Source organism: Malus domestica, chromosome 14 (genome assembly GCF_042453785.1).
Source record: "Malus domestica chromosome 14, GDT2T_hap1".
Lineage (NCBI taxonomy): Eukaryota > Viridiplantae > Streptophyta > Magnoliopsida > Rosales > Rosaceae > Malus > Malus domestica.
In genome coordinates, this window is record NC_091674.1 from 29,148,741 (window position 1) to 29,176,143 (window position 27,403).

The following is a 27,403-nucleotide window of genomic DNA, read 5'->3' on the forward strand; positions in this document are numbered from 1 at the left end:
TCCGATAAATATTAAAAAAATCACTAAATTGAATCCATAAAACTCGTGGGACACTATGAATGAATATGAAACTTATTAAAGAATTTTTTTATTATTATTTTAGCCGCTGGATTTAAATTTGGACCGTTAAATCTTTTTTTTTTATAGTTGGATTTGATCACATTAGATCTTAGTTGTTGGATTCAATGAATTTATAAATATAAAACTAAAAAATTGCACATATATGACTGGCCAGCCCACTAAACGGGGGGAATCATGGCCTAAATTTTCCCCAGAAATGAGTTTTGCGTTAAAACTCATATATTGCCTCCAGGATTGGAGCAAATTGGAGTAAGTTTAGAACCTAAAATTTGAATTTACTCCAAAGGTTGAAGTAGGCCTTAATACTACAGTTTAGTAGTATTCCTCTTCATTTGTAAGTGAGAGGTCTTAAGTTCTATTCCCACCAAAGGCGAATTTGAACCACATTATTGTTAGCCCATTGTGAGGCTTACTTCACTCTTCCAACCCTAAAGTAGAAATATTGTTTGTTCAAAAAAAAAAACTTAGCTGGTTAAATGCATTTAGTTTTGCAATCGAGGTTACATGTCCTTAATGTTCTCCTCCAATCACTCATCATGCTCATCAACACTCATCCTTGTTTATTTTGTTGACTTTTTATAGCCTTATTTAGTTAAGTGCTTAATTTCTTAATTTTCTTTGACAATAGTAATTTTATATCTTAAACCCCTCTTTGTTTATGCCAGTCAATTTTCTTTTCTTTCTTTTTTTACTATTGAAGACTAGAAAAAGGGGGGGAATGTTAGGCAAGTGAGAAAAAAAATGATAATTACAGTTTTTCTTCTTCTATGCACTTTTCTTTATTTATGATTCACTTGTAAGTGAAAGGTCTTAAGTTCTATTTCCGTCAAAGACGAATTTGAACCACATTATTACTAGCCCATTGTGAGGTTTACTTCACTCTTCCAACCCTAAAGTAGAAATATCGTTTGTTCAAAAAAAAAAAAAAACTTAACTGGTTAAAAGCATTTAGTTTTGCAATCGAGGTTACATGTCCGTAATGTTCTCCTCCAATCACTCATCATGCTCATCAACACCAATCCTTGTTTATTTTGTTGACTTTTTATACCCTTATTTAGTTAATTGCTTAATTTCTTAATTTTCTTTTGCAATAGTAATTTTATATCTTAAACCCCTCTTTGTTTATGCCGGTCAATTTTATTTTCTTTCTATTTTTACTATTGAAGACTAGAAAAAGGGGGGGAATGTTAGGCAAGTGAGAAAATAAATGATAATTACATTTTTTTCTTCTTCTACTCACTTTTCTTTATTTTTTATCATCAAATTGAATAAATTAAATGTAAACAACGAACATGATTAAAAAGAAGTTCGTATTTTTTATCCACATAATAAATAAATCAATTATAAACAACGTAATAAAAAAGAGGTTTGTATGGAGAAAAATAGACATGTGATTCTCATTTTTTATGCGAAAATCACTTGCCTAATTTTGACTTTCATTGTATTCTTTTGACATTATAAATTGCCTAATTTCATTGTTTTGCAGAAATATTATTCTTTGCCAAATTGAATGATCACCAACCAATCACTTATGTTCAAATTATTTGAAATGGCAGAAGAAACAGTGAGTAGTCCATAAGCGTGACGTTTAGGTTTCAAACTTACATGCAAAGTAATATTCTGGAAGATATATTCTAGCCCAACGTATTTGAAGGGGAACAACGTTCTTCTACATCCGTGAAAAGCCTACCAGAATTTAACATCATGGACCATTCTGCCCTTGAAAAACATAGTGTGGATGAGTGGATCTATATATACACGTATACATATACATATAGACGCATATATTACAATCTGCATTATTGGCAGCCACAGAAATTGAAAGAAAGAAGAATCCGCCATGGCTGCTGTGACTAGCAAGCTCCTTCTTCTCATTGCAACTCTTGCATTAACGTGTTGTACCCCTACCACAGAGGGCTTGAAACGCAGCATCACCAGAATGCAGTTCTACATGCACGACGTCGTAGGCGGGCCAAACCCGACCGCAGTAAGAGTTGCAAGCCGGTTGTCCAACTACACAGGCACGGACCCAATCGCCGCCCTTTTCGGGTCAGTTTACATGATGGACAATCCACTCACGGCCACGCCTGACCCCAAGTCCGCCCTGATGGGACGGGCGCAAGGGATATACGCCATGGCCTCGCAACGGGACGAGTTCAGCCTCCTCATGACACTAACGTATGGGTTCACTGGTGGAGCTTACAACGGCAGCACATTTAGCGTGGTGGGTCGGAACCCGGTGATGAGCGAAGAAAGGGAGATGCCGGTCCTTGGAGGCACTGGCATGTTTAGGCTTGCTTGCGGATTTTGCATTGCAAGAACTCATTCTGTGGACCAAATGAACGCAATTATTGGATACAATGTCACGCTCATACACTACTAAAAGATTTATAATGTTACACATAATTTCTCAGATTAATTAGATCATACCGCTATATTTGGTAATAATTTTCGATGTGATGACCGCCACTGTATTAATATACCATGATTTATTTATTTTTTTGGCATGAATTAGGGGATCGTTTGCCAGCAATAATAATTACATAATTTTCTTTTCTTTTTCGTTTTACAATGTTTGGAAACATAACCGACTAATTATGGATTAACACTGTAACTCCCTTGACATTCATCCCCCTTTTTTCAAATTCAAATAGTCATTTAAGTTTTGCCTCCTCTCTCTCTCTCTCTCTCTCTCTCTCTCTCTCCATCCGAAATTAAGATAATCAAAATGTGCAGCACACCATGGACAATGACAAGGCTAGTGAGATGGCGCGTGAAAGGCTGGGCTTCATGTTTCTTGGCTTGCAGGTTTCCTTTGGGTAAGCGCAACGATCAATAAAACATTCAAATAAAACCCCATTTAGGAGATATTTGATGTTAACTATCGTAGTTTATTTCAAATCGGGTAATCCTTTTTGTTTTTCTTCCTCTTTTTTGTTTATATAGATGATGAAGCAGCCGATAGATTTTGCCCTGCAACGCCGCAATTGCCAATACGAAACATGGCTTTTGATACGCAGGGCGAAAGCAGAAGCAATGAGACGGGGAAAAAGATGTCGAGGCACAAAAAGTGTGACACAGAGCGACGATTAAGACACGGTCCTAAACAAGTTAAAGACAGCAGTTCCCCGGTCGAAAATACGAGTTCTAATGACTCAAGCTGCAGGCCACATATTTCAGATGAGGAGGAGTATATAGTGTTCTGCTTTAAAGAAGATGGAGCGTTTGAAGTTATGAAAAATGGCAAAGTGGAAGCGTCGAACGTGAGAGATTGCGCGTCAAGAAACTCGCCGAGGCATGTCAATCGGAAGGTTAGGAATTGCGACGGTGTTGATGACTGAGAGAAAGGGAAATTTTCCATTTAAAAGAAGGTTAATTTGATTAATTTCTTTTGCTTTTGTTTGATCAAAACAGCTTCGTTATGGGGAGGATACAAAGGCAGTTGAAAGGTGTAGCAATGAGGAGAGGTTGACTGGAAAAGCTTATGATATTTACCCCACAAATGATGGAAAATCTATCATCTTTGACCAAAAGGTAGAGACCCTTCTTTTATGTTTCAATTTTTCCTTTCCAAAGAATATGCACGTTCGTTATAAACTGCGATTTGTCTGTACGAAGGAATGTCTGTTTACATGTAAAAGTAATTCTACCTTATATCTTCTTTCCTTGAAATATAATTATTTTGCAAAGGACGAGGAAGACGAGGAAACCTTCTCCGGTCAAGAGCCGCCTCCGAGTATCAATGTCGAGAATCGTCCGACCGTGTCAGTTGAATCAAGCGATTCAAATCAATCGGACGGCAGCACAGGCTCCTTCGCGTTTCCGGTGTACGTTACAAAATACATTGTTTTACAATATAGTTAGGCAATTAATTAAATTAATACATTATTAACTCCTGATAATACTTTGACAAAATCATGAACGCAGGTTGGGATGGGAATGGACTGGCAGTCCTGTGCAAATGCCGAAACGAGAAGCTATGGACTTGAGAAAGCACAAGGCTCGCTGCATCGGCTTCCAGTTTCAATGCTGTAGATTCTGAAATTTGCAATGTGTTTCTCTCAATTTTTTTACCCCTTGAGATTAGATTAAGCATAAGCAAATTGTTGTGTCTCGTAGAAGTAATAACGCCATCGCGATTTACGGTTCATACGTTTGTGCTTGTATCTTTGGACCGTATTTAGCTTCCGATCGACTGGCATGACATCCAAACTGCGGAATTCGAACAGACGAAGTACCAATTCATTGTGTTTTCAGAAAAGAAATTCGATTTTCATTTCGTGCGAGGGAGAAATCACATACAATTATCAAGAAAAATCACGTATATCATCCCGAAAACTAGATAAACAAGAAAGGAAAGACTCACATTTCACATAACCCAGCAAAAGGGAAGAAATAAAATGAAAATATACAACAATAAACAATAATTCAAGCAGACTCACCGCAACGCAAAGCCGGTAAATACCTAGTGGCGCTAAACCTAAATCATGTGAGAACAAATGACTGAAGATGTAACCTTGCACTGGCTGCAGCGGCAATAGATTCTTCGTCTTGCTTTTCTTTTGCAGCGGCAACAGCAGCGATGTATGCTCTTCTAGCTTCTTCCATTTTCTTCATCTGTGCCTCATCCAAATCATCCTGTTCATTAAAGCAAGGATCTTTAAGTTGCAAGGAATGCAGCAGCCAACACGCAGATACACATACATGAACAAACAATTCTCAACACAAGCGATTCGGTTAACGACACACAGTAACCAAGTAATGAACAAACAGATATCTGAAAATTTAACAGTAATGATACAGGAATCTGATTGCAACGATAGAGGTGTCTCAAGTAATTAGTTAGTATATAAAACAACAAATGACAGAACAAACCGAAAATATATATAAAGGAAACGAACCACCATATCCAAGGGACAGGGTTGTGAACTTACAATGTGAGGAAGATGATCCACAGTATTCATTGAAATATCATAATCTTCACCGTATACAACGGGATCAGCTTTCATCAAGCTTTCAAATAGGAGCATAAATGATGAAATCTGTCCTTTCAAGGAGTCTTGCTCTCCTTGGAGCTTCTCCACTTTCCTGTTGGATGTCATCACTTCCCACTGTAACTTTTCCAAAGCAGCTTGCTTGTCTGCAAGCTTAATCTGTGAAAAAGAACAGATGTTAATAACTTTAAATTCACAAAAAAGAGTTGCGTGTCTGCATCAGAGAGAGAGAGAGAGAGAGAGAGAGTCCGTGATGATATTCCAGTGTAGGCAAGTGGCTATATTGTGGTCTAGATTAAACCAAAAGTAAAAGAGAAGATCCGAACATTATAGAAAATAATAAGGAACACAGATATCTGTTTCTGCATTAACACAAGTAATGTTTCAGACAATCGTGCCAATTTGGATAAAGATCAAAACTAATGTCACAGTAATATTACAACCACAGTTCACAAGTGCAAAATTCCAGATTGAATAATGTCATTAGTATCGCAATGAAATAAAATATCATGAGAATTCTCTAATCACCGCCAAGGCACCCAGTGATGCATGCATACCTTTGCATCAGAGAGTTGTTGCTTAACAGCCTTTATTACTGTGTCTTTTTCTGCAACTTGTTGCTTATATTCATTTAGTTTTGCTTGAACAGCATTCATTTGGTCCTTTGAGATCTCTGATGACTTTAAAAGTTCCTCCTTCTCTGCTACTTTCTTTTGTAAATCTTCCACTTGTACCCTTAATGTATCCAACTCTTCTTTTTCTGCTGCCGAAGCCCTTGAGGAAAAACTTGAAAAGCTGTCAGCATCAAGGCTGCCAGCATTTTTGCTTGAGTCCTTGTCTCCATGATCCCTCTTCTTTCTCGCGGGAATGGATTGAGCCGCATTCCTCCCTTTCTGTTCAACCTTTAGAAGATAAGAAGAGAGGAACATTAGGAACCCATTTGATGAATCATGCAAAGAAACAAAATTGATCGAAGTTAGAAATACAGAAGACTTTTATAACCCTTAAGAAAACTGAATTGACATACTAAGTAAGAGCTTTAGAATCAAAATGAAATCCCAAGGATGATTGGTAAAGGAAATTTGGCATCAATAATCCACCAAATCGAACGAACCTCTTAGATTTTGCATTACTTGTTTCCTCATAAGGAATATACAAACTAAACAAACCATAAAGGAAAATAAATTATTTGAGGCCTTGGAACACTCTCAGATGTCAAATTCTTCGAACGACAACAATCGGTAGTCCAAACACCACCAATTTTACATTCCATCACGGTAAAAGCGAAACCTAGATAGTTTTTACTACAATTGGATTTACTGCAACTATAAAAGCACACAATTTTCCCTCATAAATCACAGTTAATTGTTTTCAAATTAATAAAGCTATCAAAACAATCCGAGTAGCAAGCATTACTTGTGTGCATAGTAACTGTAACAAAATTTAAAGAATGCCATTGTTCATCACAGAGATTAACAATCACAAGTTCCGAAAACCGAAACATCATACTTTTTTGGATAAGGATTCTCTTGAAGGTGTCTTGGTGTAGGCCACCGAACCCCGCCGCGTAAACGAACTGCTAGCTTTCCGATCCTGAAAGATTTTTTTCCATGAAATCGTGAAAGAAGCAAAAAAAATCACTAATTTCAAAATCCCCATTCCATTTTCTTCAAAACCCAATCAGAAACAAGCAAAGTAGCAACCTTTAAAACTACCCAATTCATCCCAAGTCCGCCAGTAACGGCTATTTTCCCCAATTTTCTCGGCAACCAAACACATTGGAAAGAAAATCCCAGAAAGCCCTGAAATTCACAGTTCAAGAGACAGAGAGAGAGAGGGATTACGATGAGGGACTGGACGAGAGGCACGATCTCGACGAGGTCTTTGAAGAGGACGCGATCGAGATTGCTGTTGGTGGCGGTGGAGGAGTGAGCGAGTGAGGACTGAGTAGGGAGGTGAGTCGGGGACGAGTTGGCATCCCCGGAAAGCCACGATTTCGGGTCCCCGAAATTCCTCGAATTGTCTTGCGATTCCAGGAAGTGCTGCGGGTCGTACATCCTCCTTCTTCCCCGATTTTTTTTTTCTTTCTGAAAACAAAATTCAAAAATCTAAAGTTGCGGAGATAGAGTGGCACGGTCGGGGACAGCGTTTTCAAAAACAGTTTCCTTTTCGAACGATCGATTTCTCAACGAATGGTGCGTTTTACCAAAATGTCCTCTCTTTAACCAACAAAAGAAATTAAATTGCAAACTTGGCCAAAATAAATATTTTTCAAATCTCAATTGCTGAGTTGAGGAGTTTTTCGTTATGTGATCGATTTTTAGTTATTGTGTCGTCAAATTTTTATAATTATGTTGTTGATATTTTATTGATTTCTATAAATTAAATTGAACCGATTTAACGGCAAGCTCACATTTATATTTGGTGGTTCATTGAGTTTACAATTTGAATAAAAAAGTTTGAATTTTTATTACAAACTTTTCAACACGTTTTTGGGAGTCTGAACGGCTTCAGATGCCCAAAATCAATTGTAAATGATAGCAAAGCAGTGAGTTTGAACTAGGACATTGCACTCTTTTTTGTAAGGTATTATGCTCCTCAACCAGAGCTCGGAAACCCAATTTATAAATTCTCATTGTGTATTACGTCTTTTATGTTGCCATATTGGTTAAATTCAATATTTTTCAACTTTAATTATGCTTTCCATAATTTGAAACATTTTATTTTCTTTAATTTTCTTCGTCAAAATTGATCCATATTTTGTCCTACATCAAAGATATATCATGAACTAGTTAAATTGATCCATTTTTAAGTTTAAAGTAATTAACTCTGTTCGGAGTTTCAAGTAATTAGGCAGGTACCGACTGCCAAGTGTTCAATTTTGGTGATTATTTATCTGAATTCTCAAGTAATTATTTTTCAAGTATTTTTTTTTTGTTGTTAGATTTTATAGCAAAGTCGCCTGCAGAAGATTGCTAATTCATGGGAAAATTCTATTTATTCTTTATTTATTTTTCTTTTAAAATCCACCTGCTTTTATTATTCTTTTGGTTTCATAAGTAACCACCTGTTTGGTTGCCAAGAAAATCCAGGTGAAAGGAGTAAATAGCAGATAATTGTACTTATTTAGTAGGACAGGTTGGTCTGTCCCCAAGAAAAAAAAAAGGAAAAGAAAAAGGAGATGCCACCAAGGAAACATAATCTACAAGATTCGGTGTTTCATTCGTTTCTTGGACTTTGGATACATTTTTCATTTATACAAGCGATGCTCGAGATGAGAAAAGCACAGAACCTCGATGCAAATATAAATATTCGTAACCACTTGAGTTGTAAGCCCTTCCCATCACTGGCAGAGCCAGGTTAAAGGTTGCCCTGGGCTGTAACCCAAGTAGCTTTCGGTGAAAAATAAAATTTTACATGTAATTTTAATTGATTTTCAAATGTAACCCACTAAATATTTAGTCACTAATCCGAATTCTCTAGGTTTAACTATATAAAATTATATAATACAGTTTACGAACCATCTCTTTTTCTTACATCATTTTTCTCATCGCTTCTTGTACATGTACAAGTTTGGATTTGTTTAATTTGAACATGTATTTGTTTAATTACAAATTTTTTTGGCTCACCTTGTGAATATTTTTGTTTAATCTAACTGATACTATGAAAAATACGGTATCAAGTTTCTTTATTTATAAGGATTTGAATTTTTAAACTAACCCACCCGGTAAAAAATTCCTAACTCCGTCATTGCCTCCCACTCAGACTATAAATACATGCATTATGGTTGAGCATACATGTAGATGCAGAGCAGCACGGAAGAACCTGCTTGGGATTCACCTGGAATGGTAGAGAGGTAGGTAAGTTTATTTTATTTATCAATTGTAATTTAATTAAATGATTATTTTGTCGAGTAATTTAGGTTGTGAAGAGTTGGTGAATTGAGAATCCCATCTTCCTAGTATCTGTAGTTTTGGTATTTTCTGTGGCTTTTTAAATACCTTCTGGTAAAGATTTAGATCTTAATGCAGCTTAAGTCAAATAATTAACTTTAGTTAGTAAGGGCTTTGCCCAAATATAATTATTTAATCACCAAAAGAAAGATATTTAACTTATTAATAATTGTAACCAAAAAGTGCTAGAAGGAGCTTTCACAGCTACAAAACTTGGATTAGAGAAATGAGAAATAATAAGAGAGACCATTTCAAAGTGGTATTCTCGATAAATTTTCTGTCAGCTTACAGTTTAACATTACTTCCCGTTCTAATATTATAAAACATTATGTAAAAAATATGAGGTGACAAAGAGTCTTGGAGTCTTCCACTTTTGAGAGAGTCTCTTTAGCATTTCTCATCTCGAGAAATGCTCTCGTTAAGTACAATATCACAATGTTTTTGGCTCGCATTAAATACAATATTCACAATGTTTTTGGCTAAGCTAACTCTTTATGGACTCTTTGTCACCTCATATTTTTTGCACAATATTTTATATTGTTGGCATAAGAATTAACGTCAAACTGTAAAGTAACAAATAGTCTATGAAGAGTGCCTTTAGCATTTATGAGATTGAAGAGTTTTTGAACTATTCTAACTTAGATAAGGGAGATTCGAATAGCAAGAGGTTCGACGCACGATACAAACTGACCTAATAGGTTTACTTCCCCATCTCAACTATCTTTATAACAACCAGAAAAAATTGAAAGAAGAAACATTGAATCATGGGTTTTTTCTTCTCTTTTTTTGGTAACTTAATTAATGTATTAACCAAAAAAAGAGGGCAACATATTCCAGAAAATTAGTTGGCAGAAGAAATTTAAATCAGGATTATATGTGACGTTCAGTTCACCTAATAGTAATTAAACCTCAACCATACGTGTTCGCACAAATACACAAATTCCCATGTAACCATGCTCACGTAGAGATATTTTTCAATGTGACGAGAACATGGTCTGGTCTCTATAGTGTGTCGAGAACACTGTTTAATACATCAAGTATAATAATACAATTCCCGCTACATTGAATAATCTTTTGCTTATATGGGAATTTTCAATGGATTTGTTACACAAGTTTGGAAGTTCAATAAATTTCTGCATTTGCTCCTGGTAAAAAAAACTGTCCAAATTCAGGACGCCTTATCTCTTAAATTCATTCTTTGTGTTGAAGCAATATTCTAATCTAATTTAAATTATAGGAGAGAAATCGAACCCTCGAAAAGAGGGGGTACACTACTTCAGTCAACTTTGCTAGGCACGGCTCATTTGTTTATGAAGAGTTTTCAGTAAAACCTGTTTGCTTTTAAAAGACGGAAGGAATCGGTCATCTTCTTACCTCGTAAGCCAGATTCTGCTTTTCCCTGCTTTTTTATTTGAATACAAAAATGCTTATTTAGCAAGTTCTTATCCTTATATTTGTTGCTTCCTCCTATTTTTCTTCATGGTTATTTGGCCTCAGGATTTTGCATCAGCCCTCCAAAAGCTGCACTGGTGAGTTAATGATTTTTGTTACTTTTTTCCGAATCTCACCTGCATTCTTGACGTCTATTTATGAGCATTAAATTAAACAGCATAAGTTTTAATTCCGATTATTAATCTGTTGAAACAAAACCCTGCCTCTGAAGTACGATTTTCGCTAATGCAGGTCGCGGAAGGATTGTTAAAATCTGGATTGTTTGGAGAAGGTTCTGATGAAATGGTGGTGTCTTCTGTTTAATAAGTTTTAGCTTTTCTTTCGTATTGATTACCAGTTCAATAGGGAGTCCATGGATGGCCATTCAACCGCGGTCTTCCTGCCTGTTTACAAGTCCTTCAAGTTCAAAAGTTCCGAAGCCACGAAGGGATTGAAGGTGGAGAAAAGTACTAGTTCGAACGATGATAATCTGTTCATTTCCGATTTGCTTAGTCAAGACAGTGAGGCGGTTCTAAAACCACATCCAGATGACAGTCAGAATATGCACGCTACAAGGGACGCCGTGACAGCAAATGATTGCGCGGCTTGGACGAATTCTACTAGAACGGCTGCTGTGGACTATGACTTGCCAGAGTTGGTTGCATTCCTTCAAGGGAGCAGCAACTACCAGTTCTTTAAGGACATTGGCATTGACAAGGAAGTTCGATGCGAGGACAAGTGTTTCGTACAGCACTGTGAATCCTATCATAGTAGCTTTTCTTGCATACTTGATCCTGATCTGTACAGCGAGGGCGAGTCAATTAGAGAATCTCTGGACTCGGAGTCAACCACTTCAACCGATGAGAATGACGGCAAAAAGGATGATCTTTCAAATGATCATTCAATCAAGAAGATCATATCCAAAAAAGTGATTTTGGTTAGACAGGTAAGTAGCTAAATATTTCGTTGCTCGAACTAAACCCCCTTGAACACAAAAATATTATTTGTTGCGTCTTCGGAAAACTGTCAACTAACGCATTTTACCTTCGAGTGAGTAGGATGCAAATGCTTACAAATTAGGATGCAAGTGTTGAAGGATAATATGCTCTTCTGTCCTGTCTTAAACAGTCGCAGTAGATTAATGCCACCGACGATACTACCATTTCATTAGGTTTAAGGGTCAGTATCGGATGGCAAATCCGACCAACCAGTTGGATTTTATTTTACGCGTTTTGAGACATTAGAAAAGATATGTTGAACCAAAAGATTGGTTTTGGATTTTTAATTGCTGTCACATTTTTGTGTCATTATCTAGACTTGCAAACTTCCAGCACGAATCAATGCTCGATCACCACTGCATAAATCGAGCAATACGGACACATACATACTGGAAACATCGTACTTATACACTACTAGTACATACCTACTTGATTCCGTTTCTAATTTCGCGTTGTTTAGGGTACAAGTAACGCGGCCTTGGCCGCAAACTCAATGGGACGATCTATAACTAAGGCAATTGGCGACAACAGCCGGACGAGCAATGCCTCTTTAAAAGGTGACCTAGAAAATACAAGCGGAGCAAAGTTTCTTGCCCCAGAAACGGAAAACTTGTTGAGGCATGATTCGTTGAAAGATAGGATGTCAGATAGCCTAGCAGAATCGTGTCAACGACACCTGCATTGCCGCGGAGAATCCAGTTCCTCAGCATCCGAACTTCCTTCGGGCTCATTTTCGTACTTGGGAGGAATACCGGGTTTTGGCAGCATCTCTCATCGGTCGAGCAGCAGCACAACTAGCTCCGAGTCTTTCGCTTTTCCCATGTAAATTCTCATAACTTCACTAACCTAAATTTCTACTGCTTGCTCTTATATATTTTCGTCAGTTAACGTAGTATGTGATTATGTGGATAATCATAGTTTTTCTATTTGAATTTTGACATGATGAGTAGATTATCCTCGGAATGGAATGGCAGCCCGGCGAGAATGGGGAGCGCTGACGAGCGACAATTGCACCAGCACCGGCACTGGGTGATGCGATTTCTCTGCTGTAAATTCTGAACGTGACACACACACATACATTTTTGGCTCAAGTGTTTCGTCCGGGATGTTAAGCCCTTGTGTCTTGCCTTATAGATCTTGATGTAAACAATAACATCATAATACAAATCCATTTAAAAATATTTGGATTATCTGCATACATCAAGGTTTATTTTGTGGACTCTTTTGGTATCTAGGATTGGATTCGAGTGGCTAAATCAATCACTATAGACGATGGATTATTCATTAAAGAAAGTTATCTATTAGAATCATCACCATAGTTCTAAAAAACTTTAGGCGCTAATCAGGCGACAGACTAGGATCTAACAACTAGGCAACTAGACAGAGAAAAGTTTGGCATATAATGAGTGTTCTTGGACCTCATCCCCCCTCTCGCCCTTTATATATATATAAACCCATCCCCTTCCCTCTCACGAAAATTTCATTGTGCTGGGAACACAACTTGATACAGTGTCATAATGCGAATGGTTGAAATTAAATTTTCAAGTTTTTAACTAATTTTATTATTACACTTGGTGTATCAGATGGTGTTTCCACTCCTTAAAAAATCTCTCATCTCTCACACCACCATTTACCCTTCCCATGATCCCACCTTAGTTATATCGTTGCCCTCCGTTGACATCATTTCCCCACCACCTCACTCCATATTTCTCCCTTAATTCACCACAACGCCATTCCTCTGGCTTTCCCGGCGATGCAAGGCCCACGGCGTTGCTCCAACGACGTCGTCCATCTCGGCCTCCTCACTTCCTCCCCTCAAACCACTCTTCTTCCACCCTGTCCATCGACGTCACCGAGTCCGCTTAGACCCGCATCCGCCCCCTCATCTACGAGCACCCTGTCGTCACCTTCAGCTGAAACTCCTGCTGCATGTGACACGTCATGAAGAAGCTCCTCACCACCATTGGTGGTGTCCACCCGCCGTCATTGAATTGGAGGATCACGAGATCACTGCTCTCCCTTACGACGACCAGGAACAACAGTCTTAATACTAGAACCGCCTAGATAAAGGCAGCCGCCTAATCCCTCTCCAATTTTAGTCAACGTTTTAGCCAAAATCGCCAGGGTACTCCACCGCCCAGCCTCTCGGCGGCCGCCTAATCCCTCTCCGAATTTATACAAGTTTTAGCCAAAATCGCCACGGCACCTCACTGCCCAGCATCTAGAGGCTGCATTAACGATTTTAGTGAAGGTTTTGGCCAAAATCACCACGATACTTCACTGCCCAACGCTCGTCTAGGCCAATTTTTAGAGGAACTTTAATAAAAAGCTTTCATCATTAACGAAAAACTACATTTTTATATCAAAAAGTCAATTTTGGTACTATTCACTTTACCCTTTATTTTGTCCTTATCGTTAAAACTCAAAGTTTTCAAGTCTTTTTCATTAATTTTCCTATTTTTCGAACAATGTCCATTACAATCCCCACAAAATGGTAAATTTAGAACAAATAAGTGTTTTTCATGTCTAATGGACTAATTCCCTTAAAATGAAAAATCACTCATCTACTTATTGATCATCCATTCTTATTTAGTCATAGACACCATATGAAACGTAAGATTATTGATGAGCATCCTTCTACAAACCCTCGACTTATGAAAAACTTTTAAGTGCATGTGACGGTCACATACATATGGTGTTACTAATTCATTGTTTGTATGTCATGAATCTACGTAACTAGTTAAACATGAGTGGATTGGTAATACACATTTGAGTGGAATATATAGTCATATTCTCAAAAGGATAATGTTAGAGATACTAAATTTTTAAACTAAATAATGTGGTTATTGATGATTGAATTATTACGTAAGTTTTTATTAATGTGATTATTTTTTATTGGTGGCACATCATTTGGTTTGCAAATTTAGTTTAAAATTTTAGTCTCCCTAGCATTACCTTTCTCAAAATAATCTCCAAACTGGTTTATTGACAAAGCTAGATTAACACTAAAAGAAACTTAGAAGTTAGAAATTAATAATTGAATAAAAATAATCACATACATAATAAAAGCAATATTAATGGAAGAAGATTCAGAACTTTCGTTGCAGAAGATGAGCAATCTTAACAACCTGAGCTACAAGCCCATTGCAACGCAATACTTGTCGCACTAGGCCAAAACCATAATTTTTTCCGCAACTTCCTCCACAAGTTGATGACCTTAAAACTCTTATAAATATATAGGGTGGTAGTATCCACACATCACTCTCAATTTTTAGCCGTTATATCGAATGAATTGAAAAGAATTAACCGACAAAATTTGACAAGAGTATGTGAAAAGTAAAAAAGATGTGAAAAAAAGCACTACCCAATACACATAGCAAGCTCCATTGTCAAAGGCTAAATGTTTGGTTGAAAGTAGAAAACCCTTAATATGGCAAACATACGTAAAGGCTTCCCCAACTATGAATGTCAAAAGAGAGAATCGTCACGAAACAGAAGGCCCACGACAGCCATATCTACCCAACTGTGAGGCTCTTCAAAGTTCAAAGTACTTGCAATGTGAGGTGACAAACCATGCCACACTGTTGCTTGGCCGCAACATGGTCCGTGGCCTATTTATTCGTCTTTAATGGCAGTTCTTAGGCAAGAAAAGGGGCAAACAGGTCACATCTTGATCCTCTGGCCTACAGTTATGGTGGCGTAGTGTCGTACCCCTCGCCCATCGACCATTGCTTGTTTGGACCATTGCAGCTTGCACATGCGTCGCAAACAATGTCGATTGATATCTCATCGAGGACGTTGCATACTAGATTATGACAATCACGTCATAACTCATAGCAACGTGTCCACCTTTTATATTTTAGTTCAAATTTCCTTCCAAAGTGTAAAGTTTCAAAATACCATTGATTAGTTTAATTTTGAGTTGCTACAGTACGAGAATTTTGAGTTGCCTCGCACATCACAGCTAGTGAGGTAGGAGCACAAGGGTCGTTGGGCTCAAAACATGAGATAACCTACTTTGTACGACGAATGAAGTTAAGACTTCACTCTGAAATAAGTAACTTAATTGCTTATAAGCATATGTAAAAGTCTTTTAATTTTCCAATGTAAGATCACAATTTCAACAGAAACCTTCTTACTTCAAAAACTCGACCCTGAGTCATGGGGGAGAAGAGTGAGTCAATCACTGAGTCAGAAACCACTTCCTGTTCTGAACTTGCCCATCTGGACCCCACTTAACCCCGCTCACTAGGGAATTGGATCATCTCCCGTGCAGGAGATCAGGATCCTCCTGACTCATTAACACGGACCATTAGATTTTGATTCAACGACTACAATTATTATAAATTTTAGAGGATTCTGTGTTTGTAGTCGTTGGATTAAAATCTAACCGCTCATATTAGTGGGTTAGGAAGATCCTAATCTCCTGCTTAGGAGAGGATCCAATTCCGCTCACTAGTACCCGTTTTTACCAGTCCCCACCAACCCACCAACTAACCTAATCCGGGTCCATCGGCATGTAGTATCCACGTCACCATCATCTCCCCCGCTCCTCCATCTTCTACAGCCCACTCCAACATGCAAACGTTCGTGTGTCCATGTCTATCTACACCCCTTAGTTGATGAGAAGAACCTCCATGTAACAAGAACACCAATACATCATCTTAGATCAATAATACAATGTTAAAAGTTGAAGCATTTATATAAGAGAGATTCACTTTAGATCTATGTATCCGGAGCTTGAGGATCATGAGATACTCAATTTCAGTTGTATGACTCCTATTAGCTGGCTGACTGGCTCGCTTTACAAAAGTTCAAAATCTTGAACAATCGAAATCTTTTTTTCTCTCTTGAATAGTCTAAATCTCTTGGTTTACAAGCTCCAGACACAAGAGATAGCGAGTGGATCACACTCCATTTATACATAATATTATATTATTGACTAAGATGCCACGTTACTGTCCTAACATTTCAAGAGAAGCATGCAAGTTATTCCCTTAGTTAAGAAGAATGACATACACAAGTGAGACGCCATTGTAGAAATAATCGTAAGCTTATTATTACATGTACATTCGTAATAAGACTACCATATGTAACTTTCACACGCAATAATGCTCGATCAAACGTAAGATATGTGACTATTGTGACATACTAGTCAATAGTTATACGTAAGTTTCTCTCTCAAATCAAATTTACCGAACAATAAATTAGAATTTATAACTAGAGAATGAGAGTACATTCTTACCTTTCATACCAATATCACTGTCATCGCATGATACAATAATATATCCGATTACATTTCAGATTTTGCTCGATTGGAAACTCAGTTGTCACTGTCAGTGACTGTGTGTGAATACCACTCTACAACAGAGTAGGCGGGAGAGCCAGGACAAACCGACCTTCCTAAGCCCCTGGCACATCACGTAGGCCCACGTGTCCTCTTTCGTTATCATCCAGGGCTCCCCCTCTTCCCCATCCCTCCGCCACGTGGAATCATAATCGCTCATCTTCCCGATCCAAGTGGGCCCCCCTCCCCCAACGAATTTGCCAACCGAGTCGCCCCAGTACCCGCGCACTGCCCAAACCTCCCAACCCGCCAAAATTAAAAATAAAAATAAATTTCTAAACCTAGATTACCCCACAAAGAAAACTTGGCTGCTGAAAAAATCAGCTCTAGCAGGCTAGCGAATCACGAGTAAACATAAACATGAATTTAAATTATTATTAAAAAATCAATTATTTAGACACGTATTTTACTCTTGATTCGCTAGCTGCTGTTGATTTTTCACCAGCCAAACTCTATTCTTACCCCCACTTCACTGTTAATCCTCACTTACAGTGATGATGTGGCAAACCCTTAAGTGTGTTTAAATGATGATAAACAGCTACTAATTCTAATTAGTAAGTGGACAAGATAGACTGCATATATGAAAAACTCAACTAAAATTAAGAGGCACGACTTGAGTTAGGCAAGTTGATCAGATCGGACCGTTCGTCTTCTCGTACTTATGTTTGTAGTAAGTAACTAGATAGACTATGCATGTATGAACAACTTAACTGAGATCGTCGAAACTAGACATGATTTATACTAGGTCATCTGATCAAATCAAAGCGTTCGTGTTTTCATGCTTAAGTTGGAATTTTTACTCCATAAATTCAAAACAACATTTCAATAGAAAGAAATTGAAATTAACGAAGAAAGTAATCTGAGACACGAGTAAGTAATTCTAACATCTGTCTCTAAATATTTGATTAATTCAAATTCGTATACATTAGAGACAAATCCAAAAACAAAATTATTAAAAATAAAAACCAACACGAAGTTGGTTGCAGATTAACCTCGAGAGGCAAGAGTGAACCCAAACACATTCCTAAAAAACTACAAACTGTCATTGACATTTCAAAAATTTTATTTTCGACTCCTCATGTGTATTTTTTTTTCTAAATTCGAAGTTATCAATAAAATTTTTGAAGTGCTAATAACAATTTTTAAAAACCAAGAAAAAGTATAATAATTATAAGTCATATTATTTAATCCATAATTTTATCTCAAATTTGAGATTTTTCCCTTTTTTTTTTTAAATGGGTGTTTAATTAGAGTGAGAGATTTTACGGGAGGTAGAGAGTAGGGTGGTCTTGATCAGCCCATTGACCTTGACTCCAGTCTACGGTGTTAGGAAGATCAAACAAACCTTGATCAACTGATCCCGGTTGCCAATCCAACGGTCCAAATTCTCCTCCTCCGACGCCGTTGGATCTGTTTTGGAACACTGATAGATCGACCTGCGCCGTCTGATCCAGCAATCCACCACTGATCTCCTGCATCTTCCCTTCCTGGTTCTGCTGCCCCCATTGGTTTTGATGAACTTGATTGTGATGATGATTACCAACTTGGGCTGGCTGATCAAACGGCGAGCCGTTGATGTTCCCGAAACTAAACGGCACGTCGTTGGAAGACGTGATCAAGCTCGTGAAGCTCCCAATCTCCGAGAACAATCCGTTAATCTCCGTAATCTGCTCCAGCAGCGCCGCCGCCGACGTGCTGGGCTCAAAGCCACCGTTCGCGCCGCCTTGAGAAACGAAGAATTTGGATTCCGGATTATGAATATTGGTCAGTAAATTGGAAGCAGAGCCGGTCGAAGACGGCGCTGAGACGGCCTCCGTGACGGCAGTAGCGGCGGCGGCGGTGGGGTTGGTGAGGCTCGAGCTCTCGCTGCTCGAATGAGAGCTGGATTTGTTCTGATCGGCGCTGTTCGGTTGCGGCGGAGGAGGAGGCGGAGACGATGTCGGCGATGACGAAGATGAATTTTTCGGCTTGGAGCGTTTAGTTTTGCGACATCCACCGCCGACTGGGACGTTGCGGAGGACGCCGCCCTTGGTCCAGTAGCGGCGGCAGGCCTTACAGAAGTGGCGGGGCTGGGAGAGGTTGTAGTTGTTGTAGTAGCAGAACTTGGTGTGGAGAGAATCGCACCGCGGGCACTTCAAGGCCTGCTGGTTGGGGTGCTGGTGCGGCCTCAGCCGCCGGTCTCCTCCTCCCGAGCCGCCGAAGAACCTCCCTCCTCCTCTCACTGAATAAATGTCTTGCATTTCAATTACCGTATTTGACGGATTGCTGAATTTTCCGGGAAAATTGATCGATCCCTGAATTCTCCGGGAAAATTCCGCTCACATTTGCGTAAGAGTTTGAGTGTGCAATCTTTTCCTTCCCACACACTCTGTTTTCAGTTGCTATTCTAGAGAGAGAAAGTGAGGAGTGAGAGAGAAGGCGAATAGGAAATTATAAGCTGCGAACACCGACAAATATCCCTCCCACATATCTTTCCAAACTCTTTCCTTTTTTCTGAAATTACCAAGTTAGCCCCGCGACGCAAGCAAATAACCCAATGACACTGACCAATGCTTGGAGTAGCAAAAAGACCGAAACAGCCTTTCGATGTCCAAGTCCAACCGTTGCAGCTGCCGTGAAGACATGGGAGAGGAATAAGATCTGGCCGTTGGTTGACGACACGTGGACGGACGGTAGAGGAACGGGAGGATTGTCGCCTTGTCGGCCAGCCTAATTTTATCGGCTGAGGAACATGACTGGAGGAGAGAGCGCCACGTTGCGGAATGTTACTGGGAGTTGTGGAAGTACGTGGAGGTTACTGTGTGATTTATCTGACGTGATGTTGTCTGTTGAGAGGCTTCGAGAGTTGGAAGTTGCGTGATGTACGGTCTACTGTGTACCCTTAGAGTGATGGACAAGGATTGTCTGCTTTCCAATTCCGATGCTCTTTTTATATCTTTTTGTTTGTATAGTCACGGTTAAGTCATGTTAATATTTTATATTACTATTTATTTTTTTCTTATTATATCTATAAAAAAATAATATAAAATGTTAACGTGGCTTAACCGTGACCACACAAAACAGGAAAGCACGGAGATGGCACTGGAAGTGAAGGGCAGACAATCCTTGTCCTTAGTTGAATCGAACTATTTTCAATTTGACTAATTTTATAGATTAAGTTGGATCAGTTTGGCTTGATCTAAATAAAATAAGAATAGTTAAGTATTTGGTGCAGTGCAATACTAAGTTATAAACTAAAACATATTTGGAACTCAAAATTTATTTATTTTTTCATTTTCTAAATCACTTTTCTCGAAAATCCAATCCTCCATTTCAAAAATTCCAGAATCTAATCCAAAAACCCAGGACACAATCCAAAAAACCCAAAATCTTCATTTCAAGAAACCTATAATCCAATCGAGAAAACCCAGAGACGGTGCAGTCCGAGATTATGAGGAGTCCGAGATGACAAAGACGCGAGAGAGAAGGGGTCATTGCAGTCCTATGGTTTTTTTTTTGGGGGGGGGGGGTGTCTCGCTAAGACTATCTAGCAAGCCCTTAGTCTAGTCGAGTGAAACTTAATCCCATTAAAGGTAGTCTTTGTGGAAAACAAACAATGAACTGCATTAATCTTTAATCTAGTTTAGTCTAGTTAGAGCTAACAAAGTCAAACAAGCACACACCCATAATTTATAAACTAATTATTGTTGTTTGACAAGAAATTCTTAGTAAGCGTGAGTCATCAACTCATGTTAACTACGCCTCTGCCCTTTGGCACATCGTTTGTCGCTCATACTAATTGAATAGTATGGTGAAGTGTTTAGATCGCAACGATGTGGGGTGACTCATTGCCCGCGATGTAGCGAGAAGTCTACTGAACCTTGCCATTTAGAGGGAAAAGTCGTAGTAAAGTTTTCGTAGATGAACTTGCATAAGGATCATTGTCGAACCTGCCTAGCAAAACAACTCGAGAACCAATTTTAACGTCGAGGGTTAGGGGGATGTGTTAATGTCAAAGGTGCCCATAATTTCCTATAACTCACTTGAAAAACAATATAAGTAGAGTTAATCACATTTACATTCTGGATTATGGGCACCTTTGACATTAACACATCAAAAAGCGGACCCCTCATTCTAGTTTGGCGACCTAAGGGGGCTTTAGTCTTTTGATTAGAGTAGGGGTCGCAAGAGAGCAGAGCATACTGCCATGCCATAATTGTGAGTTTATTTACGGTCCTGATTGTTGCCATAGTCTACAAGGTTGAAACTTTTACGAAAAAAATATGGAATTTTGAGGACGATCTTCCTGGTAAACTGACATGACCATACATATTCTAGGGCCAAATGCTAGAAACAAAAAAGAATTACTACATTTGAGAGTGGAACCCTCCTGACTTCCACTATAGCCGACAATTAATCATCAAAACTTGACGGTGAAGGCTTTAAAGGGAAGCATAGTATTGCCCCAAGGAGGAGGTTATCCCTCAATTGGACGAGGGATAGGCTTTCATGTACTAAACAAAGCATTGACAATTAATTTTTAGGCAAAACTTGATCATTGAGTACTAAATAATTAAGCTTCTAAAAGAGAATTATCTTCCGCTATATACTAGGGGATTATTATTGGCATTTTAAAAAATTTTATTTTGCACTCTTTACGAGTGTGTTTTTCATTCTAAAAATAGAAAAACTGGCGCGCACATTTAGAGTTTGGGATTGTTAAGAACAATTCCATGTACCAAAATATAAAATTAAGAACACCAAATTTGGTTGTTCAACACTCTCTGGGGGAGAATAATGTTTAAAGATGCCATGTTGTAGGACCATTGTGTAAAATATCGGTATCGATGGAAATATCGATATGCAAATTTATGGAAATATCCATGAATGTATCAATATTGATATCGGTTGCCTTAAATGGAAATAATGGAAATTTGCTAAAAAACTTGGACATTTAAATGAAAGTTAGGGAATGTTATATGGCAATTTGTCGATATTTAAGTATGTCGGAATTATTAACGAAATATGTCGATTTAACCAAAATTTAAGAGTTTATCTGATATCTTGTGAAGTTTAGACTTCACCACCATTTTCATATATTTTTCTGATATTTCCATAGAAATATAGCATGCTCGAAGAAATTCAGACACTGAGTAGGAGCAAATCACAACCAAGTCAAAGGTAGAATCGCACGTTAGGCTTTGAATCGTGCATGAGAGAATAAAGGGACTTCACATGCGTTTATAATTAAAGAGCTAGTTTCACATATTCACGTGTTACGACTGTAAATCTCACATCAAGGTTGATAGATGCACATTAGTGCAACTAATTATTTCCAAAATGGATTACTTTCCACCTTATGATCATGAAACTTGACATTTTGGCAAAGAAATCAACCAACCTTGAATTCAAATTTTAATTTAGGGAAGTTTAACGAAAAGCACCTGGTACTGTTCACTTTAACGAAAAACCACATTTTTACACTAAAAAGTCAATCATGGTACTATTCACTTTACCCTTTATTTTGTCCTTATCATTAAAACTCAAAGTTTTCAAACCCTTTTCATTAGTTTTCCTTTTAATTTATCCAACTCATACAAGGACCAAAAAATTATTGCAGAATTGTACACTAGCTAAAATTGGCCCTCCTACGCGTTGAAATGCACGCATTTGATTGAAGGATGGATGTACGATCAACCCTCTCTCTCGTTTTATTAACCATAAATAATGCTTAATTACGGAAAGGGATCCTCTCTGGATCCCTTCCTCTTAATTTACCAAATCAAAGAATATGTTCCATTGAAATTTGATCAAATGGTTACAAACAGGAGCCAATTTTAAAAGTTATAATAATTTCAGCCGTTAAATCAAATTTCAATGACATAAATTCTCTAATTTGATGGATTAAGAGGAAGAAATCCGGAGAGAATCTCTTTCCCTTAATTGCTAGCCGTTGTTATTACTCGTGTACACTACATATTAATAATTTTGTGATATGATGTTTATGGCTCCTATTGTACGGTCCTGATCAACCGCCATTTGACTTCTTTTGGAGCGCCCAAAGTCTTACTCATTCTCTCATTTAAGATCTTGATTAAAAGCATAGTATAAAATATCGATGATATCGAAAATATCGGTAATCTAAAAATATGGAAATTTCGATGGAAATATCAGGATATTATCGATATCGATAAAAATTGAATAAAAACCACGAAAATTGTAAGAAAAACTTGAAATTTTTTATTTAAACTTTGGATAATGTTTATTTAGTCAATTATCTATTAGTTTATCAAAAAAAAAAAGAGAGAGAAGGAAATGCATTATATAATGAATTTAATTGATTTAAGTTGATTATACAACGAGCTGGCAAACACTGTGAGTGTATAAAATATGTAGTAATTAATGAAAAAAAAAATAAACACACCATAATCATTTATATGTAATTATTTACTACAATATTTTACACTTTATACATTGCATGGTAAGATACATGAGTGATTTAGTACCACATAAATTTCCTATGAGGTTCAAAATTTTCACTATCTTCATCATCTCTATGTGTAGAGTAAGTTTATTGTGAAGAGTATTCATCAAATGATAAATCCCCAAAATAGTTTTGCATGTAATTGTTAACATGCCACTCATATAAATATAAATATTTTAGCATATTATCACTAAAACATAAGTGATATATGGTGGTTACGGTGTTGGAGGAGTAAAATGGGAGGGGTTAAAATCCCCTTTGTGTTTTTTTTTCTCCTTTTTTTCCGTTTTTTTCTTTTTTTTTTCCTTTTTTTTTTCCTTCCTTTACATCGATATTTTCGATATTTTAGCGATATTACACCGATATCGATATTTTCCGATGTTATCGTCGATATTGTCGATATTTGTACGATATGTACATGGATATGTTCCGAAATATCCGTGATTCGAAAAAACTGAAATATCGATGATATTTCGTCAATATTATCGACATTTCACACTATGATTACAAGTGATTTAAATTAAAAGAGAAACAGTAATATTAATATTTTTTTATTTTATAAAAAATAGCAATATATCCATAGGATAAAACTTAAAATAGAAGCTTTAAAACTCCCCCAAACCATCTCCAACCATGGGCTAAAATAAGTTTTGGGTAGAAAATATATCTCTAGGCTAGATTCTTTCTAGGATTTAAGTCTGACTTAAGTTATTATGGACTCACCAAACTGTTATATTTCAAATTTTTTTTGTTTTTGTTTTTTACTTATGATCTAACGGCTATGATCAAATGAGATCATATCTAATAGTAAAAAAAAAGATTTGACGGTCCAAAATTAAATCTAACGTTTAAATCAAATTTAACTTAAAACTTTATAAATTTCTATGTATTTGTATGATTTTTAATTACTTATTGGAATTTAAATATTTTTAGAAAATGTTCATAAAAATAAATTAAGATAATCTACATAAATTTTAATTTAAAGAAAAGTTATTGAAAACAAAAAGTTAGGCTAAAATCATTATTTAATCATCACGGCCTCACGGGCTAAAATTTTAAGCCATAAGGGTTAAAGGAGAAAAACAATTTATGGCTTAAATTTTTAAGCTTTATCCCGAAGGTTTAGAGATGGTCTTAGAGAGAGGAGAATCGGTGAAAATTGAATATTCACCATGATGTATAGACATAATTACTTTATGTCATATTAGTAAAGTGCATTATCAGTATTATTCATACGTACAATACTAACCATAATGTTGACCTTACAATTGCATGTAGGACTTTTATGGTTGGGGAAGTTGCCAACTTTTTCAGTCAGATTTTTTCGTTGTATGTAGGACTTTTATAGTTGGGGAAGTTGCCAATTGTATGTAGGTTTATCTGTTTATTAGACAACCACTACATGACTAAATAATTTTGAATTTAGTTGATCCTCAAGGGGTGATAACCTACAAATTAGATGATTTAAATCATCATGTAACATTACAAAATGAGAAAGATAACCGAGAAGGTTCAAAGAAGAATGGTGCTAGCATTTGTCAAGTATTAGAAAGTGTCAACAAGATAATCAATTTTTATGTGTGTCAATGATTATGTGTGTCAATAAGAGAAATCAAAATAAAATAAAATAAAATAAATCTCCATTAGTAGCTAGGTAGCACAAATCAAGGGTTCTTGTTAGGTTGATCAGTAGAACTGCAATAACAATAATGGAGACGTTGGGGTAGTGTCAAAACTGAAAGTGATGGAGTGAAAACAATTGGCATCGATTGTGATTGCTTCAGTGAGTGAGAGAGACTCATGAATATATATGATTGAAAGTTTGAAACAGCTCCACATGCACATGGGCGGTGGTGTTGTTAGAAAACTTGGGTCTAATTGTTATATTAAATCACATATAAAATCAAGAAATAATTTATGCAATTATATATCTAAGTAATACATGCACATGAGTAACCAAATTTAAATGAACATGACATAATGGACTAGAAAAACCTGGAAATACGGTCGAAGCAAATGTTAGACACTTTGTCTTTAAAACAAATTTATGTCCCACTACAGTACTCATGGTTGATCGATGCATGTCTCCCAAGATACAACGATCACATCTTTGTAATAGTAGCACTCCAAATCACAAGGCTCCATGAACCATGATCGTGTTGAAAACTCTCTCATATGGATTCAATGAGACTCTCTAATATTTAGTACATTCTATGTATGATTATGTAAAATAATGAAAAATTATTTTGTGATTATAGGGGACTTCTTTATAGAATGTGAGATATCTCTTTGGAAATCATGTGACTATTCATGAAAAGTCAAAAGTTGCAACTTTTCATTTGAGTAGACACATCTTTCTACCAAAAAGCTCCAATTCTAATTTCCATTCAATTAATAAAAGGAAAACTAATGAAAATGGCTTGAAAACTTTGAGTTTTAATGATAAGGACAAAATAAAGGGTAAAGTGAATAGTACCAGGATTGACTTTTTAGTGTAAAAATGTGGTTTTTCGTTAAAGTGAACAGTACCGGATGCTTTTCGTTAAAGTTCCCATTAATAAATGTAATATAATAATATTATTAAATTTTCCAACAATCCCCCACATGAATGGAAATTGACTCAACACTATGCAAATGACAATGCAGACACTAAAGAAATAATTCAGTAGGAAAAGTACCGCATAGGGATAGGCGACTTTTGGCTTTGAACCTTTCGTGGTGAATTACTATCGGATTTACTTGGCTAATCAATGAATGCGATGTTTTGAACTGCTCAGCCGTTTGTGTAAACCAAGACAATAGTAATCACACAATACCTTTCCAGACACCCCGTGATTGCTCGGGTGTGTTCATTTTGGCCCTAAACAATTCTTGGTTTCTCATGAGTGCTTTTAGAGAACTAAGCTCTTCAAAAAATTCTCATAGGGACGGCCACATTCCTCATTCAAGATAGGTGACTTCCTATTGAGAGTATTCTGCAATACCCCATTTGTTATTTTCAAGTATAGGAATCATTAAAAGCAAAACTTATCCTAAATACGTTGCAGATAGCACTGTTTCATCATTGGACATGGGTAGGAGATTATCTCCGCAATGCTCCCATTGAATCATCCACAATTCGGTTGTCCCTTTGAACCTAGATCTTGGGATATCCAGTCAGCTAGGTTGGGTTGCCATTATGGCGATTATTAAGGCGTAGGCTTTTAACCCATTCCCCTCTATGATACAACTTACTCTCTAGTCAAACCTTCAATTAATTGGATCCACTAGGTTGATGACTATCACTTATGGTGCGCACTTCAATTTATGAAATTATATTTCATTCAAGAGTAGTTGTTTTCCAACGTTAAGTCCTTCAAAACATATGTTATGACTTAAAAAGTAATTTGCTAATACTTGGGTTCATTCCCCCGCATTTAAGGTATGGGGTGTGCTATCCACACACCCCATTTTACTTCTCACACACCCCTTGATGATTTATGTCCGTTGATCTTCTTCAATTCATCCGATCCGACGGCCGAAAATTAAAAAGGCGTGTAAGAAGTAAAATGAGGTGTGTGGATATCACACCCCTTAAGGTATTTGCTAGAAGATCTCCAACTTTTCAATACCTTAAAACTTCAATTATAAGAGATAATCGTTATCTCTTTCTAGAAGCAAGTTACTTTTACATTCTTTTTAAGTATATTCCATTTCTCAAAAATAGCTAAGTCACCCCCACAATTCTCTCATATTGTGGTTGCTTTTAACGCTATTAATAAATTATATTTCATATTAAGAGGTATGAATATTTTGTAAAGATAAAATCTCTTTGTATCTTCACCTAGGCTTTATAAAATCTACTTGTGTTTTTTAAGAAAAACACTTGTTGGCGCCATTCAACAATGCTTTTGTGTCGCCATTCAACAACTTAATGATATTATGACCAATCATGAGTTATGCAAAACTCACTTGACACTTTGGTGACGGCCATCACATTATTTCGCCTCTCAAAGGATTCATGTTTCCTTTTAGGTGAATGCACATATGTCATAGTGATCAACTTGCCTCTTCTAAGTGGTATTATACAAATGAAGCACAATAGTTTTTGCCAGTCTGCAGTAAGACATTCTACCATTCTCAAATAATTTGGAGAA

General features: G+C 37.0%; 5 protein-coding genes across 6 annotated transcripts; 3 read left to right on the plus strand and 2 right to left on the minus strand.

Annotated features, from left to right (window-relative positions):
- Window positions 1–1,854: 1,854 nt before the first annotated feature.
- On the plus strand, window positions 1,855–2,563 carry LOC103415337 (dirigent protein 23-like). The gene has a single exon (XM_008353678.4). It carries the CDS (start codon window positions 1,922–1,924, stop codon window positions 2,462–2,464), a length of 543 nt encoding a protein of 180 aa, XP_008351900.2. The 5' UTR covers window positions 1,855–1,921; the 3' UTR covers window positions 2,465–2,563.
- Window positions 2,564–2,772: 209 nt separating this feature from the next.
- LOC103415336 (protein BREAKING OF ASYMMETRY IN THE STOMATAL LINEAGE) lies at window positions 2,773–4,238 on the plus strand. The gene is made up of 5 exons (XM_008353677.4): window positions 2,773–2,900; window positions 3,028–3,392; window positions 3,496–3,615; window positions 3,772–3,908; window positions 4,009–4,238. The coding sequence occupies exons 1-5, from the start codon at window positions 2,810–2,812 to the stop codon at window positions 4,121–4,123; spliced, it is 828 nt and encodes a 275-aa protein (XP_008351899.3). The 5' UTR covers window positions 2,773–2,809; the 3' UTR covers window positions 4,124–4,238.
- A 186-nt stretch (window positions 4,239–4,424) lies between these two features.
- Window positions 4,425–7,285, minus strand: LOC103415304 (protein MICROTUBULE BINDING PROTEIN 2C). Its single transcript, XM_008353648.4, has 5 exons — window positions 6,920–7,285; window positions 6,585–6,668; window positions 5,633–5,977; window positions 5,016–5,234; window positions 4,425–4,719 (listed from the first exon to the last, which is right to left on the minus strand). Exons 1-5 carry the CDS (start codon window positions 7,130–7,132, stop codon window positions 4,567–4,569), a joined length of 1,014 nt encoding a protein of 337 aa, XP_008351870.3. The 5' UTR covers window positions 7,133–7,285; the 3' UTR covers window positions 4,425–4,566.
- Window positions 7,286–10,276: 2,991 nt separating this feature from the next.
- Window positions 10,277–12,655, plus strand: LOC103415303 (uncharacterized). 2 transcript variants are annotated; one of them, XM_008353647.4, is made up of 5 exons: window positions 10,277–10,405; window positions 10,526–10,557; window positions 10,712–11,405; window positions 11,918–12,279; window positions 12,408–12,655. In XM_008353647.4, the coding sequence occupies exons 3-5, from the start codon at window positions 10,833–10,835 to the stop codon at window positions 12,514–12,516; spliced, it is 1,044 nt and encodes a 347-aa protein (XP_008351869.2). In that variant the 5' UTR covers window positions 10,277–10,405; window positions 10,526–10,557; window positions 10,712–10,832; the 3' UTR covers window positions 12,517–12,655. The 2 variants fall into 2 exon arrangements, with proteins under 2 accessions (XP_008351869.2, XP_028949070.1); XM_029093237.2 differs by lacking the exon at window positions 10,277–10,405 and having other exon boundaries at window positions 10,422–10,557.
- A 5,024-nt stretch (window positions 12,656–17,679) lies between these two features.
- Window positions 17,680–19,684, minus strand: LOC103424570 (dof zinc finger protein DOF5.4). The gene has a single exon (XM_008362661.4). The coding sequence runs from the start codon at window positions 19,042–19,044 to the stop codon at window positions 18,067–18,069; it is 978 nt and encodes a 325-aa protein (XP_008360883.2). The 5' UTR covers window positions 19,045–19,684; the 3' UTR covers window positions 17,680–18,066.
- Window positions 19,685–27,403: the final 7,719 nt, after the last annotated feature.

Bases quoted from the DNA above. Each gene is read 5' to 3' on its own strand.
- LOC103415337 (XM_008353678.4), top strand. From the start codon at position 1,922: ATGGCTGCTGTGACTAGCAAGCTCCTTCTTCTCATTGCAACTCTTGCA.
- LOC103415336 (XM_008353677.4), top strand. From the start codon at position 2,810: ATGTGCAGCACACCATGGACAATGACAAGGCTAGTGAGATGGCGCGTG. The intron at 3,393-3,495 runs GTTAGGAATTGC...TGATCAAAACAG, and splicing joins CGAGGCATGTCAATCGGAAG to CTTCGTTATGGGGAGGATAC. The intron at 3,616-3,771 runs GTAGAGACCCTT...TATTTTGCAAAG, and splicing joins CTATCATCTTTGACCAAAAG to GACGAGGAAGACGAGGAAAC.
- LOC103415304 (XM_008353648.4), bottom strand. From the start codon at position 7,132: ATGTACGACCCGCAGCACTTCCTGGAATCGCAAGACAATTCGAGGAAT. The intron at 6,669-6,919 runs GTAATCCCTCTC...AAAATCTTTCAG, and splicing joins CTCTCGTCCAGTCCCTCATC to GATCGGAAAGCTAGCAGTTC. The intron at 5,978-6,584 runs GTATGATGTTTC...TATCTTCTAAAG, and splicing joins GAGAATCCTTATCCAAAAAA to GTTGAACAGAAAGGGAGGAA.
- LOC103415303 (XM_008353647.4), top strand. From the start codon at position 10,833: ATGGATGGCCATTCAACCGCGGTCTTCCTGCCTGTTTACAAGTCCTTC. The intron at 11,406-11,917 runs GTAAGTAGCTAA...CGCGTTGTTTAG, and splicing joins AAGTGATTTTGGTTAGACAG to GGTACAAGTAACGCGGCCTT. The intron at 12,280-12,407 runs GTAAATTCTCAT...CATGATGAGTAG, and splicing joins GAGTCTTTCGCTTTTCCCAT to ATTATCCTCGGAATGGAATG.
- LOC103424570 (XM_008362661.4), bottom strand. From the start codon at position 19,044: ATGCAAGACATTTATTCAGTGAGAGGAGGAGGGAGGTTCTTCGGCGGC.